Source organism: Pelophylax lessonae (assembly GCF_965119305.1).
Source record: "Pelophylax lessonae genome assembly, chromosome: 6".
In the NCBI taxonomy this organism is placed as follows: domain Eukaryota; kingdom Metazoa; phylum Chordata; class Amphibia; order Anura; family Ranidae; genus Pelophylax; species Pelophylax lessonae.
The window spans coordinates 20,152,880-20,169,057 of record NC_138773.1 but is presented as its reverse complement, the minus strand read 5'-3'; the positions used below and the strand labels follow the sequence as shown (position 1 = coordinate 20,169,057).

Below are 16,178 nucleotides of genomic sequence, written 5' to 3'. Positions count from 1 at the left end.
TATTTAGAAGTTTTAAAAGACCCAAGAGATCATTGTAACTTGAGATGAACAAAGTGATTTAGCTAAATTGAATTACTGTAGGATTACCAGTTTCGCACATGATATTTTACCACAGTGGGAACTCTCAATTTCGTGTCTTGAGTCGCTTAGACAATACTTGCTAGAAAGTAAGACGATACTCTTTACATTTATTTAGACTGTGCCCCTTTTTTGTAGTGGTTTAAGCATTGTCGTTTTGTATTTGTTTTTTGGCATAAGCACATGTGCAGGATAGTTAAACTTCCCATTTTAAAGCGTTTGTATCCTCAAAAAAAAAAAAAAACCCTGCAGGACAAAGGCATAATGAGCTAGTGTGCATCGCATACTAGCTTATTATGAAATACTTACCTTAGATCGAAGCCCCGACACGATCGCCTGGACACCGCTGAGGCAGCTGACATCTTCCCTCGGCGTCTTCAGGATTCGGCGGAGCCGCGATGATGTCACTCCTGCCAGTGGTGTATTTTGGTTTTGTGCTGCCCTAGGCAAGACTAAAATTGGGCGCCCCCCTTTTGACTCCGATGTAAATGTGCCCCACTCCTTCCTTTTTAACGGATGTGACTCCCTCCAAAATTGAAGGACTTCAAGTCCCAGCATGAACCCCTGAGATCTCATGAGGGGGGGGGGGGTAAGAGGGGGTGGGAGAGAGAGAGGGGGGTGGGTGAGGGAGGGAGAGAGAGAGAGGGGGTTGGGTGAGGGGGGAGTTGAGAGAGAGAGAGGGGGGATGGAAGAGAGAGGGGGGATGAGAGAGAGAGAGGGGGTGGGTGAGGGGGGGAGAGAGAGAGGGGGGGAGAGAGAGAGGGGGTGGGTGAGGGTGAGAGAGAGGGGGGTGGGAGAGAGTTGCGGGAGAGAGAGAAAGGGGATGAGAGAGAGGGGGTGGGTGAGGGAGGGAGAGAGAGAGAGGGGGTGGGTGAGGGGGAGAGAGAGAGAGAGGGGGGTGGGTGAGGGGGGGAGGGAGAGAGAGAAAGGGGATGAGAGAGAGGGGGGTGAGAGTGGTGGGGGGTGAGAGAGGAGGGGTTGAGAGAGACGAGGGTGAGAGAGAAAGAGAGAGGGGGTGTGTGAGAGAGAGAGTGAGGTGAGAGAGAAAGGAGGGGTGAGAGAGAGAGAGGGGGGGAGAGAGAGAGAGAGGTGAGAGAGGCGACTCTAGCAACCAGTGGCCAAAAGAGTCTCCGGTGGAGGGAGGTGGCTTTTTTGCTGCCCCCCTGCAAAATGCCGCCCTAGGCCTGGGCCTTGTTGGCCTAGGCCAAAATACAGCACTGACTCCTGCGCATTGGTGAGGGAGTTCACTTTCCGGCAAGGAGCTCTGAAAGTCCGCCGGACCTTCAGAGCGCATGCGCAGCTGGTGTCAGCGGCTGCATGCAGGCCGAATATCTCCTAAACCTTGCAGGTTTAGGAAATATTAATTTTACCTACAGGTAAGCCTTATTATCGGCCTTATTATAGGCTTACCTGTGGGTAAAAGTTAAAGAGCGGACTATACTACCATTTTAACCACTTAAAGCGGAGTTCCACCCTGGTTATACATTTTTTTACAAAAATACCCCCGGGACAGTCAGGGCTAGCACATTCCACAATGGCTAGCCTCTGATCTGTCCCGGGTTGCACTTACCTTTCAGGATAAATACTTACCTTGAAATTGTCTTCTCCAGCGCTGCCATCTCAGGTGTGGGCAGCTTGAAGCCAGCACGATCCTCTTCCGCGTCCTCTTCGGTCCTCTTCCTCCTTCTTCGGTCCCACGATGCACTGCACCGGCCCCGACGTCACTTCCGGGTCGCGCGCGTCATCCCTCCACAGCTTCTGGGCATGCCCAGAAGCTGTTTAGAAGGGAATGACGCGCGCGCCCCGGAACTGACGTCGGGGCCGGTGCAGGCGCAATGATTCCTGGGAGCGATGACGTTCAGCTCCCAGGAATCATTGCAAAATCCAGGAAGTGACGAATCGCCGTGGCCGCCGAGGGGAGGAAGAAGGAAGTAAGGTGAGTATATTTTCTCTAAAAGGTAAGTGAAAAAAAAAAAAAAAATTGCGATTATCCATTTGTTTTTCAGGTGACCGGGAGCGAGAAGATGGAGGTAAGTATAAATTTCGGGTGGAACTCCGCTTTAAGGACCAGGCCTATTTCTGGCACTTGTTGTTTACAAGTTAAAATCAATATTTTTAGCTACAAAATTACTTAGAATCCCCAAACATTATATATTTCTTTAGCAAAGACTCAGGAGAATAAAATGGCGGTTGTTGCAATATTTTTTTTGTCATGTGGTATTTGCGCAGTGGTCTTTCAAACAAAAAAAAAAAAAAAAATCACATTTTACTGCATTTAAAAAAAACTAAGCAGTAAAGTTAGCCAAATTTTTTTGTATATTGTGAAAGATGATGTCATGCTGAGTAAATAGATACCCAACATGTTATGGTTTAAAATTGCGCACACTCGTGGAATGACGACAAACTACGGTACTTAAAAATCTCCATAGGCGACGCTTTAAAATTTTTAACTGTTACCAGTTTAGAGTTACAGCATAGGTCTTTTTTTTAGAATTAAAGCTGCATACACACTATCCAACTTTTGTGGTTAGATTTCCTTCAGATTTACCTTTTCTATGTAGTGCCAGGGCCTGCCAGATTGCATACAAATTGAAAGTGTTTAGGTTTGACCTCATATTATATGGTTTTGGTAAGTCTAAAGGAAAAAGTCTTCAGAAAGTCTTATAGTGTGTATGGCCCATTAGTCTCTCACTCTGGCGATTGTGGCAATACCTCACAATGTGTGGTTTGAACACCATTTTCATTTGCAGGCTTACGTATGGGTTTTCTTTTGTGCACGAGCCCATGATGACGGGGGCACTTTCATTTTTTCATTCCTATTTATTTTTTTTATTTTTTAGTTTTAGCACTGTTTTAAAAAAAATAAAAATCTGATCACTTTTATTGCTGTCACAAGCAATGTAAGCATCCCTTGTGACAGTAATAAACAGTGACAGGTACTCTTTATGGAAGGATCGGGGGTCTAAAAGACCCCAGACCCCTCCACTTCACTTCAAAGTATTCAAAATGCCGAAACCGGCATTTTTGAATATTAACAGTTTTTTAAATTCGGCGCCATTAGCCGCTGAGTAATCCAGAAGTGGCATCATGACGCGGCTTCTGGGTTACTACATGGGAGACCCGATCATACCCGAATCCGGCGGACGTGATGGCTGGTTGCTCAGGTCTCCTGGTGGGACGGGAGACCCGGGCAGAGCTGCGGAAGGCAGCAGGAGGGATACTCGCTGGGATAATGGCCAAACGGCTTCAGAGCCGCATTGACTGTTATCTTCTGAAAGCCAAACGCCGGCTCTAAAGAACGGCACCGGGGGGTTGCCTGCAGCTGCAGATCATGCCGCTACAACCACTTCTCCGAGCCGATGGACAGGTATGTCGATTTGCGGGAAGTGGTTAAATTGATTCCAATGTGTTTCGCTAGAGTGAAAATTTCAGAGAAGCAAGTAAATTTCACTGATCTCTAATGGGCCATACACACTATAAGATTTTCTGAAGACTTTTTCCTTTAAGCCTCGTACACACGCAACGATTGTTGGCCGGGAATGTTCGGCCAACGTCCGAACGGCCGATTGTCGGCTTGTTAGTATGATGCTTCCGACAACCGACTCCGACTTTTCGGCCAAACGAAATCTGGTGTGCAGGCTATAAACATTTTTGTTGGCCGTCAACAGAACGGCCGATTGTTCCTCAGTCAGTACAGATTTCGGCAGACAAAAATCTGATGAGCAAGACTGGGCATGCTCAGAGAAGAAAAAACACACGGTAAGGAAACCAGCACATGACATCACTTCTGAAGTCGATTTTTGTTGGCCGACAAAATTTGTGTGCAGTCTAGAGCACATTTCAACCAACACAACAACACTGGACAAAAGTCGGCCGATCGGTCGGACGATAATCGTTGCATGTGTACTAGGCTTTAGACTTACCAAAACCATATAATATGAGGTCAGACCTAAACACTTTCAATTTGTATGCAATCAGGCCGGCCCTTGCACTACATAGAAAAGGTAAATCTGAAGGAAATCTAACCACAAAAGTTGGATAGTGTGTATCCATCTTTAATTACACCCCTTTAAAGCCTGCATGGGGGGATGTTCAATTAAAATAGGAGGAAAGCTTTATAAACTTGACTTAGCATAAGGCACTATTCATTTTTTTAGGATTTCTTGGAAGTACTTTTCTGAGAAGAGATTCCATATTTGAATCCTGTCTCAGAATGTGGGGTACGTGTCACAGATAAGTACATTTGCTGCTGTCTCCTCTATTCCCAAAAACCAACAGGCATGTTTGTACATGTAGTTCCATAGCTTTAAAGCAGAGCCTTGCCTTCCCTAAGCCAAGATGGCGGAAGGAGCACCTGGGAGCCAATTGGATTAGTGGACAAGTAAGTGACCTAATATTAAAAGTCAGCCCCTACAGTATTTGTATTTTTTTTTTCTGAAGGAGCCTGGAGCTCTGCTTTAGCTTGCAAGGTTCCACTTTTACCTGTTATCTCACAAGACTTGTGTTCAAGACTGGTTATCCACCCACCGTTGTTCCAATAAGCTACACACTGAGTCCAACAAGGCCATCTCCCTTTATATTTAGGCATTGCTCATTGCCTCATTCATTGCCTGAGCAACAGTTAGGCTGGCCATACATGGGTCAAATATTGAAAGAATTTTCTTTCGAAAATCAGAAATGTTGCGCGTTTTTTGGTTTGATGGCGCCACCATTGATTTTGAAATTCGACCAACCAAGCCTTCAATTTCACCTCATATTGCTGCAGAAAAAAAATGTAGTGGCTGGGAATCTTCCTTTCTTTCTGGGAATTTTATTTTCTTGCACTCTTGCGCATTTCTTTTTTGATTATTTTTCTTGCATGATTCTCCCATCATTGGTTAGAAAATCGTTTATTTTTCAAAAAATTTCTAACATGCTTGATCACTCAAATTCGATGACTGCAGGAAAATTGTCCGTTGCTGTGGCCCACTAATGGTGCGAAATTCGAACAACAATTCTTACATAAGATTTATGAAAGAAAATGATTTTGAAATTCGACCCATGTATGGCCAGCCTTATGCCTAAAGCCCAGTACACACGCACAGATTGTTGGCCGTAAATTGTTGGCCAACGTCCGATCTGCCGATTGTAGGCTTGTTAGTATGATGCTTCTGACAACCAACTGCGAATTTTCGGCCGAAAAAAATCTGGTGTGCATGCTATAAAACTTTGGTTGGCCAACAAAAAACGGCCGATTGTTCCTCAGTCAGTACAGATTTCGGCAGACAAAAATCAGATGAGCAAGACTGGGCATGCTCAGAGAAGAAAAAACACAGGGAAAGTCAACCATCACATGACATCACTTCTGAAGTTGGTTTTTGTTGGCCAACAAAAGTCCAGTGCAAGTCTAGAGCACATTTCAACCAACAAACCACACTGGACAAAAGTTGGCCGATCAGTTGGCCAACAATCTGTGCGTGTGTATGGGGCTTTACTATGATTTTGAAGGAAAGGGAGGACAAATACTGGAAGACTTGGACGTCCTATTTCTTTTATAGAGACGAGACCAGACCCCTCTTGCCATGACTCATTCCTTTTGGCAAGTGTCCAGCTTCTTTAACCTGGTCACTGGCATCAACTGAGAGGGAGAAACTTCCTTTAGTTTAACCCTTTTCCTCCTTGCTCCTGTCCTACACTTCCCTCCTCTTTTCTCCTCCGGCTTTACCTCCTCTAGTTCTTATTTTACTTTACTATTGCTCATTTCTGTTACTCTTCTCTGTGGTGTACCTGTTGCAAGAATTATTCACACGGGAGCCTCCACTAAGCAGAATCCGCTTGCTCAGTGGGGGATCTCTCCCTGATCCCCGCTGAGCAGGCAGCTGATAGGTCCATGTCCACTCTGCTATGCAGAGTGGACACAGACCTGCTCTCCTCTATGGGGCAAAATGGACCACCTTGTTGTTTGTAAACCACCGGACGAATGGGGAATAGGACCACCATCCGTCTGTTTTTGGCAGACAGGATCGGATCGGATGGCGGCGGGTGTCAGTGGACATGTGTACGCTGACATCCACCGCTCCATAGAAGAGACTGGAGGGTCCAACAGGCTGACAGTCCTGACAAGCAGACCTGATCGGGCAGCCCAGGTGAAAGGGGCCTTACTGTGACAATCCTATAATGTCAGCATTGGTTCATGAGGATTTTGTGATGTACTGTATTTCTTAATATACAGACCAGTGGCGGCTGGTGAATGAAAATTTGAAATGAAAACCCCCCCCCGGCGGGACGACTGAACAGCTGGCAATCAAATCTACCACCCCCTCTCTCCTCCCCCCTCCCGGGACAGACGGCTGGCTGCCCAACTGGACAGCGGGAATCCTTACCTGCTCCTTCCCCACGCGGCTGTGAGTCTCCTCCGGTGGTATGACTCCTCCCTCTTCCTGGCCAAAGGCCAGTAAAATCGCTTCTCTTTCCAGCCAATCAGGAAAGGGGTCTCATGACCCCTTTCCTGATTGGCTGGGAGGAAAATCAGTGTGATGATAGCGGATATTCATTCGCTATTGTCATACATCTGGGTGGGCTCAGGACACATTGCACTGCGCCCTGGGCCCACCCTTTTTTGAAGCCTATTAGAGCCTCTATTGGAATCCATGCGTGTAAATTAGGGGGCTGGATGCATGGATAGGGGGGCGGCACCCCTGCATCCCCAAAGAACATGCCGCCACTGATACAGACAGAACCTAGATGGAAACCTTACAAGGCTATATATAAAACAATACTAAAAATGTACCACCAAGCTATAATGCAAGAGTCACATGTACAATGACTTTCACATAATGGGTCCTGGGTCCATGGCCCAACTTCGGGGGGCTGTCCAGATAAAAAGGTGTCCTTGCATTTGTCAAGAATGGGGTGGATTTAGTCAAGCCATTTGCCTTCAGTAAATCCACCATAATTCTTGACAAAATCACTGACAATTTTTACCTGGACAATTGGGCCACCCTAACATACAGACCATTCCCGGATTTCTGGTCATTCTCAACGCTAATATGAAACAAAGTTTGTGTCTCTTACATTGGGTAGGTTCAGGTGATCGCGTAGTCATAAAAGTATGTTAAAAAAAACAAACAGATGACGTTTTCAGCAAAGGTGCCCAAGGGAGAGATGTCTTTGTATTTGGCTTAGACCCAGGACACCATTATGTGAAAGTCATCTTACATGTGACTCTTGCATTATAGCTTGGAGGTCAATTTTTAGAATTATTTTATATACAGGTGCAGCTCAAAAAAATTTGAATATCATCAAAAAGTTAATTTATTTCAGTAATTCAATTCAAAAAGTAAAACTCATATATTATATAGATGCGTCACACACAGAGTGATGGATTTCAAGCATTTCTTTCTTTTAATTTTCATGATTATGGCTTACAGCTAGTGACACCCCAAAATTCAGTATCTCAGAAAATTAGAATATTATATAAGACCAATAAAATAAAAAGGGATTTTTTATACAGAAATGTTAGCTTACTGAAAAGTATGTCCATGTACAGTCAGTGGCGTATTTTGGTTTTGTGCTACCCTAGGCAAGACTAACATTGGGCGCCCCCCTCCCCTTCCTATGTAAATTTGCCCCACCCCTTCCTGTTTAATGGACGTGACTTTCTCCAAAATTGAAGGACTACAAGTTCCAGCGTGAACCCTAAGATCTTTGGAGGGGGGGGTTGAGAGAGAGGGGGTGGATGAGGGAGGGAGAGAGAGAGGGTGGGTGGATGAGAATGAGAGGGGGTGAGAGAGAGGGGGGTGGGTGAGAGGGGGGATGGGAGAGAGAGAGGGGGGTGAGGGAGAGGAGAGATTGGTGGGTGGGGAGGGTGAGAGAGAGGGGGTGGGTGAGGGAGAGAGGGGGGTGGTAGGGAGAGAGAGGGGGGATGAGAGAGGGTGGTTGGGGAGAGAGAGCGGGGGTGGGAGAGAGAGAGTGGTGGGTGGGGGAGAGTGAGATAGAGGGGGGTTGGGAGAGAGAGAGAGGATGAGAGAGAGAGAGAGAATGAGAAGGAGGTGGAGAGAGAGAAGGGGAGAGAGAGGGGGGGGAGAGAGAGGGAGGAGAGAGAGAGAGGCGTGGAGGGGGAGAGAGAGAGGGTGGGGGAGAAAGAGAGAGGGGGAGAAAGAGAGAGAGGGAGGGAGAGAGAGAGAGAGAGGAGGTTGGAGAAGGAATGCAGTCTCTGGGGCGCCAGGGATGCTGCACCTGCTGCTGCTCAGGACAGGATGATGCCGTTTCAGTGGAGGTCTTCTCCCTCCCTGGCTCTTGGTTCTAGCCAGCCTCCGGGGCTGTCCAGCTGCCCACTCACTGCTCAGCAGCAGTGGCTGTTGTCAGCACCGGATTGTTGGATTTTGCTCCGCTGCCCTGCACCCCGCTGTCACGTACCGGTGGGACTCTTTGAGCATTAGGCGCGGAGGAAGAGGAAGGTAAATCCTCCTCCGCTTTGATTTATGTTCAGGGCTAGGGAGTCACGGCTGTGACGTCACTGGTTGCTAGACGCCAGGCAGCACTAGCAACTAGTGGCAAATAGAGTTTCAGGTGAAGGTGGGGGTGGCTTTTTTGCCCCCCCTCCCCCTACAAATTGTCAGCCTAGGCCAAAATACAGCACTGTGCACAGAATAGTATGCACTAAATACTTGGTCATGGCTACTTTTGCATGAATTACTGCATCAATGTGGCGTGGCATGAAGGCGTTCAGCCTGTGGCACTGCTGAGGTGTTGTGGAAGCCCAGGTTGCTTTGATAGCAGCCTTCAGCTCATCTGAATTGTTGGGTCTGGTGTCTCTCACCTTCCTCCTTACAATACCTCACAGATTCTCTATGGGGTTTAGTTCAAACGAGTTTGCTGGCCAATCAAGCACAGTGATACCATGATCATGTGACCAGGTATTGGTACTTTTGGCAGTGTGGGCGGTGCCAAGTCCTGCTGGAAAATTGAATAAGCAGCTCCATAAAGCTGGTCAGCAGAGGGAAGCTTAAAGTGCTCTAGATATTCCTGGTAGAGGGCTGCCCTGACTTTGGACTTGATAAAACACAGTGGACCAACACCAGCAGATGACAGTAGGTTTTTCCACAGTATGTGCTGATTCACTTTTTGAATTGAATTACTGAACTAAATTAACTTTTTGATGATATTCTAATTTTATGAGAGCTCTATACCTGTATAAGGTAAGGGAAATGCTCTCTATGATTGCAGAGGCTGATCTTTTACCAACTTGCTGACCGCAGACTGGCTCGGCTGTACAAAACTATGTAGCCCTATGTCAGTCGCGCGCATGGTGCTGGGGGGCGAGTGGGGATGCCGATCCATAGGACCGGCGGCTGCGATGACCTCCGGGCACCTATGATCACTCCCCGCTGAGAGAGGGGAGCTGACCGTTCTTCTCTCTGAAATGATCACAGAGTGCCTGTGATCCTTTTGTATAGGATCACATGTCTCTATGGTCATTTTACAAGCCTCTCCCCCATACAGTTAGAAATCTCCCCCTAGGCTCACATTTAACCCTTTGATCATCCCTGAGCAGAGATGTATAGTAACGAATTAGAACTACTTAAGTACTGTACTTAAGTACCGAAATGCGGTATCTGTACTTTCCTAGAGTAGAATTTTTTTCTCCTACTTCTACTTTTACTTCACTACATTTTTTCAATGATTTCAATACTTCTACTCAAGTATTTTTTTTGTGTGCTGCATAGTTACTCGTTACTTTTAAAAAAATTACCACTGCCAGAACAGTAGATGGCAGGTTGCATAAAGCTCAAAAAAATGTGTATAATGTCATTTGTAAATCAGCGCATACGAAAATAAAGGCTGTGTATAATAAAAGCTGCTATACCAAATCTTTCCAATAAAAAGAAAATATGAAACAAACAAATAAATTGTGCTACAGCGCTTAAAGTGCATCAAGAAACTACTAACAAACACAGGTTAATCATTTGAAATACTAAAAACAATATGATGTTCAAACTTTTGACTTCTTTCTTTAATAACTACATAACACAGTACTTGTACTTCTACTTTCAGTACTTGAGTAGAAATTTTTTTTCAAAACTACTGGTACTTTTTACTTTTAGTACTTAAGTAGCAAATTTTTTGAAAAAACTACTTGCAATACTTAAGTAAAAAAAATGTTGAATACTTTAGTACTTCTACTTAAGTAACTTTTTCTGCGAGCACTTCCACTTCTACTCAAGTCACTTTTTGATCGAGCACTTGTACTTTTACTCAAGTAGAAATTTCGAGTACTTTATACAAGTCTGTCCCTGGGTTAACCCCTTCCCTGTCAGTGTCATTAGTACAGTAACAGTGCATATTTTTAGCACTGATTACTGCAGTAATGTCACTGGTCCCCCCAAAGTGTCAAAAATGACAGTTAGGTGTCCAATCTGTCCCCCGCAATGTCGCAGTCCCACTCAAAATCGCAGATCGCCGCCATTATTAGTAAAAAATAAATAAATAAAAAAATAAAAATGACATAAATCTTTCCCCTAGTTTGTACACACGATAACTTTTGCGCAAACCAATCAAAATACGCTTATTGTGATTTTTTTTTTTTTTTAACCAAAAATATGTAGCAGAATACAAATTGGCCTGAAAGGATGAAAAATTTAGATTTTTAATTTTTTGGGGGGAATTTTATAAAGTAGAAAGTGAAAAATATTGTTTTTTTTTTCCAGAATTTTTTTTTTTTTTTCAGAATGAGCATACTAGCTCATTATGAAATACTTACCTTAGAACGAAGCCCCGGCAGCGCCGCCCGCTCACAGGTGACACGGCGGACATACTTCCGGGTTTGCGTCCTCTGGCCATCTGATGTCCAGAATAAAATTGTTTTGACACGGTAAGCCCTTGTAGGTGCCTTTTTCCTTTGGTGGTTGTTTTTGTATCTATGTGATTGGAAGCACCTCCCCTGATACCACAGGGCACTGGGTCATTACACTCCCAGGGTTCTATTTCTTTTTGGGTTTAGAAAAAAAAAAAAAAAAAAAAACTGAGGATTTTTATGCCTTGTGGGATAACGTACCAAAAATATGGTTTAATTTTACGTGTGTATAATTTATGTATATAATTTATTGTGGAAGCTGTGTTAATGTAAAATCTTTTTTTTTTTTTTTTTCTGCTATCAGCCGGCAATGCTCTGGGTGCTGCAGATTTTTCAGTGTGCGGATCCCCCTTGGTGTCCAGTCGGATAGTTGGCGGCACAAATGCGGAGGATGGGGAGTGGCCCTGGCAGGTTGCTGTTATATATAAAGAGAATAATAGACAATATACATGTGGGGGCTCCCTGATCTCTCCAGAGTGGGTTGTGACCGCAGCACATTGCATCAAAAAGTGAGTTTATTACCTTTATTACCTATATAAACCAATTCTTCCATCAGGCATCAATCATTCTGCATTTGTAAAAAGGTTTTCAAGAATCAGTCATGGGCATGTAGATTGATACATTAAAAGAGAGGAAAAACGCCCATGGGACTTTAAATGAGGTGGGTACCGTAGGCCATAAATACTGCATTTTATTTTGTCATACAATACACAGTAGACAGGATCAAACAGCAAAAATACAAAAAAAAAGTATACATATAGGTCCATAACAGTATAAATTGCATGTAGGTACGTAAACATATTGAGGCTCAATGCATTTCGTAAGATTCGACTCACTTCTTCAAGAGCAGATGAATATTTGGTCTATAAATATAATACAACATAGTATCAAAATACAATGCAGTAGTCATAAAATGTATTTTAAAATGGACCTAAAGGCAGATGAGTACTTACATCGGCTGAGCCGGGATTAGAGACCTGTGCAACCCCCAGGTAGTGGCCGAAAAAGCCTGATCCGGGAGGTGAAGGAGTGGAGCAAACAAACAGCCCCCAAGGGGGGACATGTGGGAGATGGGTGTGATATATTGAATGTAGAAGGATATCCCTTGTGCTCCATAGCGGTTTGCTGTAACAAATATGTGTGTATATGCAGTGGTGTATTTAGGTTTTGTGCTAAACTTTTGCACCCCCTAATTTACATATGACCCACCCCTTCCTGTAAAGGCCACGCCCTTTACTGTTTACAACCTGCCCTGTCATCTGTGAACCACAGACCACAAGTCTATCAATGCCTATCAGCGTAGCCTCATCAGTTCCCATACGTTCAGTCTTATCAGTGCCCATCTGTGCAGCCTTATCAGTGCAGCCTCATCACTGACCGCTTAATGGGGTTGCCAGACTGATTTGCCTCCTGGACTCTGCCCTCTGGCCCAATTAAACCCATAAGACTGGCACTATATTAAAAGTGTAGCGCAAGCCGACGGAGACCCTTTTCATGCGGGACCCGGGAGGAGGCTGTTTTTTTTTCATGCAGGGTGCATCTTTTTTGCTGCCCCCCTGCAAAGTGCCGCCCTAGGCCTGGGCCTTGTTGGCCTAGGCCAAGATACAGCACTGTGTATATGCGTATATAAGAATATATAAAAATAAGGAAATAAGGTCATCTACTACATATAATATAATGGAGTAAAGGAGGTATCTGTATAATAGCCATATAGTGGAGCACAGGCAGGAGTATGGAGCCAGAGATAAAAAGATTAAGGATGTATGGTGAACAGATGGAGACCAGGGAAGTGGAGGAAAAAGAAACAGTAATACCAATAAAGAGTGTGACAAAAAAGATTCAAGAAAGAGTGAGAAGTGTATATAGGTATTGAGGTGTGAAATCCATAGGGAATAAACAAATATACCAGAGTGAGTGGAAGTCAGCCAAGGCATAGAAATGATAAGCCAGTGGTGTGGGATGATTCTCCTAGATGACTGAGTAAGTCTGCAATTCCTGGTGCAAAGACCTCCCCTATGTACCCCCAAGGAGGTGTGGTGAGCACCACACCTAACGCCATGTGAAGCTGCTAATGAGAGACATGAACAAACGCCTATGAGCGAGTGTTGTCTCAGGGAAAAAAATGGAACCAAGGCTCTAGCTAGTTTCCCCAAGCTTGCAATAGGTGGAACGATCGTGGCCGACGCAATGACATCACTGGGTGACCGCCAAGCGTCGGGCACGGTGAATGGCGTCAATGTGAAGGTGCCCCCCCCCCCCGGCCACATAGTGAAAAGGAGGGGACAGCAGGGAATAGAGACTCTCCCCAAATCTCACATCACAACTCCGGGAGCAAGTTAGACCAACCACCAGAGGGAGCACAGGTCAATCAGTACGGTCACAGCCGACGCATAATACCACCAATGAGGTTGCAAAATGATAGACTGATACATTGCTCATGTATTATAAAGTGTCCACTGTCAAGGGAATAAGAAATGTCTATTTACGATAGATAGAATAGACTAGATAGAATAGACTAGATTGAATAGACTAGATAGTAGATACTAGATAGAATAGACTACATAGATCGAATAGACTAAATAGAATAGACTAAATAGAATAGACTAGATAGAATAGACTAGATAGTAGAGACTAGATAGAATAGACTAGATAGTAGAGACTAGATAGTAGAGACTAGATAGAATAGACTAGATAGTAGAGACTAGATAGAATAGACTAGATAGAATAGACTAGATAGTAGAGACTAGATAGAATAGACTAGATAGTAGAGACTAGATAGTAGAGACTAGATAGAATAGACTAGATAGTAGAGACTAGATAGTAGAGACTAGATAGAATAGACTAGATAGTAGAGACTAGATAGAATAGACTAGATAGAATAGACTAGATAGTAGGGACTAGATAGAATAGACTAGATAGTAGAGACTAGATAGAATAGACTAGATAGTAGAGACTAGATAGTACAGACTAGATAGTAGAGACTAGATAGTAGAGACTAGATAGTAGAGACTAGATAGAATAGACTAGATAGATAGAATAGACTAAATAGAATAGACTAAATAGAATAGACTAGATAGAATAGACTAGATAGTAGGGACTAGATAGAATAGACTAGATAGTAGAGACTAGATAGAATAGACTAGATAGTAGAGACTAGATAGTACAGACTAGATAGTAGAGACTAGATAGTAGAGACTAGATAGAATAGACTAGATAGATAGATAGATAGATAGATAGATAGATAGATAGATAGATAGATAGATAGATAGATAGATAGATAGAGTGACGGTACAAGGTCATCTAGTGCCAAGGGCAAAGACGGCGATCCCCCAAAATGTATAAGCATTATGTGTCAGCAGAAATCCCCCCTCCCTCCCCCACACACACGCACACAAATTTGAGCAGTAATCTTTCACACTTACCCCCTAAGCATAAATTCCCTTTGCAAACCAAAATTCTACCTAAACAAAAAATCCCCCTCTTCCAGTATAAATCCTCTCCCTCCCCAAATCACTCCCCAGCACAAATCCTCTCACCCTTCAATTTCCCCTCTGAGCATAAATCCTTTCCCCCCTTTCCAACCCCCCCCCAAGATCACATCCCCCCAAAATCTATCTAGTACTAGTACTATTTCTCCCCTTCAAATCACCCGATCTAGGAAAACCCTCCAAAATCCCCGCCGTACACAGAGCAGTGATTAGATAGATAGATAGATAGATAGATAGATAGATAGATAGATAGATAGATAGATAGATAGATAGATAGATAGATAGATAGATAGATAAATAGATAGATAGATAGCAGCGGTGGCCAGTCCATAAGGGGCACTGCGTTGGCCCCTAATTTCTATGCAGGGTGCCGGACGCATAGAGATGTACGAGGGTTTTTTTAAGCACATGATTAGAGCCGGAGGCTCTAGTTGGTTTCAAATAGGTTGGGCCCACACTTACTTGTGAAGTTAGCCAAAGAACATTTGCTATTTGCTAATGTCTTCCTGCTTCTCTTCCGGGCCAATCAGGACAGGAAGCGGGTCCTAAGACCGGATTGGCCATGAGGAGAAGCAACCGGATTGGCCGGGAGGAGAAGCCTGGGAAGCCGCCCACAACCTGGATGGGGTAAAAGCGGGGCTGGTGAGCGGGGCTGACGGGTGAGTGGGCAAGCGAGCGAGTGAGCATGAGGGGTGCCCCCCCCCCCAAAAAAAAATGGAGCACCAGCCACCACTTATAGAAAGATAGATTAAAAAAACGCTTCTTTATAGGATGCATGGCTCCAGCAGAAAAGGAGGTCAAACGGGCTAAACTGAACTGTCGTCTTCTCCCTATCTGTCATGAACCCACCTCCAGCCTGAGACTGGACAGTGAAGGAAAAGCAGCACAGTGATAGGCTCATCCCTTTGTAATTCTGCTCTCTCCTCCTATTAAAATGATCCATGTTAGCACATGAACTGATTGGCTGGCTCCTCGTGCTGCTTCTCCGTTCCCCTGTCTGAGTTCTGCTGTACAGGGCCTGTAAAAGGCTGAAACAAAATCAGATTCAGGTGCTTACACCGTTTGCATTAGAAAAAAAATGCATGTAACAATGTATTAATTAATACAGAGCTGTGTTACTTTATATCTTTCATCTCTACCTAGCTTTAACCGGTTGCCGACCGCCGCACGACTATTTACTGCGGCGCTCAGCCCCGGCCAGGCAAAGTGACGTAGGGGTACGTCACTAGCCTGGGAGCCAATAGCGAGCGAGCGCGCGCCCCTGAAGGCGCACTCCTGCCCCGGCTCATTCACAAACTAGTCCGCGCGTGTGACCGGCAGACCCGATGTCCGCCGGTCACTCGCGATCGTCCGCCGTGAAGGGAGAAAGGCAGGCAGCTAATGTAAACAAGCCGCCTGTCATTCTCCCCTGTGTTAAAATGGAGATCATACGGTTCTACTATGTAGGACCGTTGATCTCTGTTCTTACACCTGAAGCCATGACCAATCACAGTTAGAAGCATGCCCCTAGGGAAACACTTAACCCCTTCTTCCCCAATAAAGTTAACCCCTTCCCTGCCAGTGTAATTTTTACAGTAACAGTGCAAATGTATAGCACTGATTACTGTAGTAATGTCACTGGTACCCCCAAAAGTGTCAAAAATGTCAGTCAAGGGTCCGATCTGTCCACCGCAATGTCGCAGTCCCGCAAAAAAAAACTGCAGATCGCCGCCATTACTCGTAAAAAAAAAGAACAACAAAAATGACAAAAATCTTTCCCTTAGTTAGTAAACGCAATA

The 16,178-nt window shown here is 44.7% G+C and overlaps 1 protein-coding gene across 1 annotated transcript in view; it reads left to right on the top strand.

The window, feature by feature from the left end:
• The window catches only part of LOC309558473 (uncharacterized protein), a gene marked incomplete at both ends in the record, with an annotated part of 157,986 nt that overhangs the window by 360 nt on the left and 141,448 nt on the right, over window positions 1–16,178 (top strand). Inside the window, one exon of the mRNA XM_082261544.1 lies at window positions 11,217–11,421. Within this exon, the coding sequence (XP_082117670.1) occupies window positions 11,217–11,421 (205 nt within the window). The remainder of the gene's footprint in view (window positions 1–11,216; window positions 11,422–16,178) is intronic.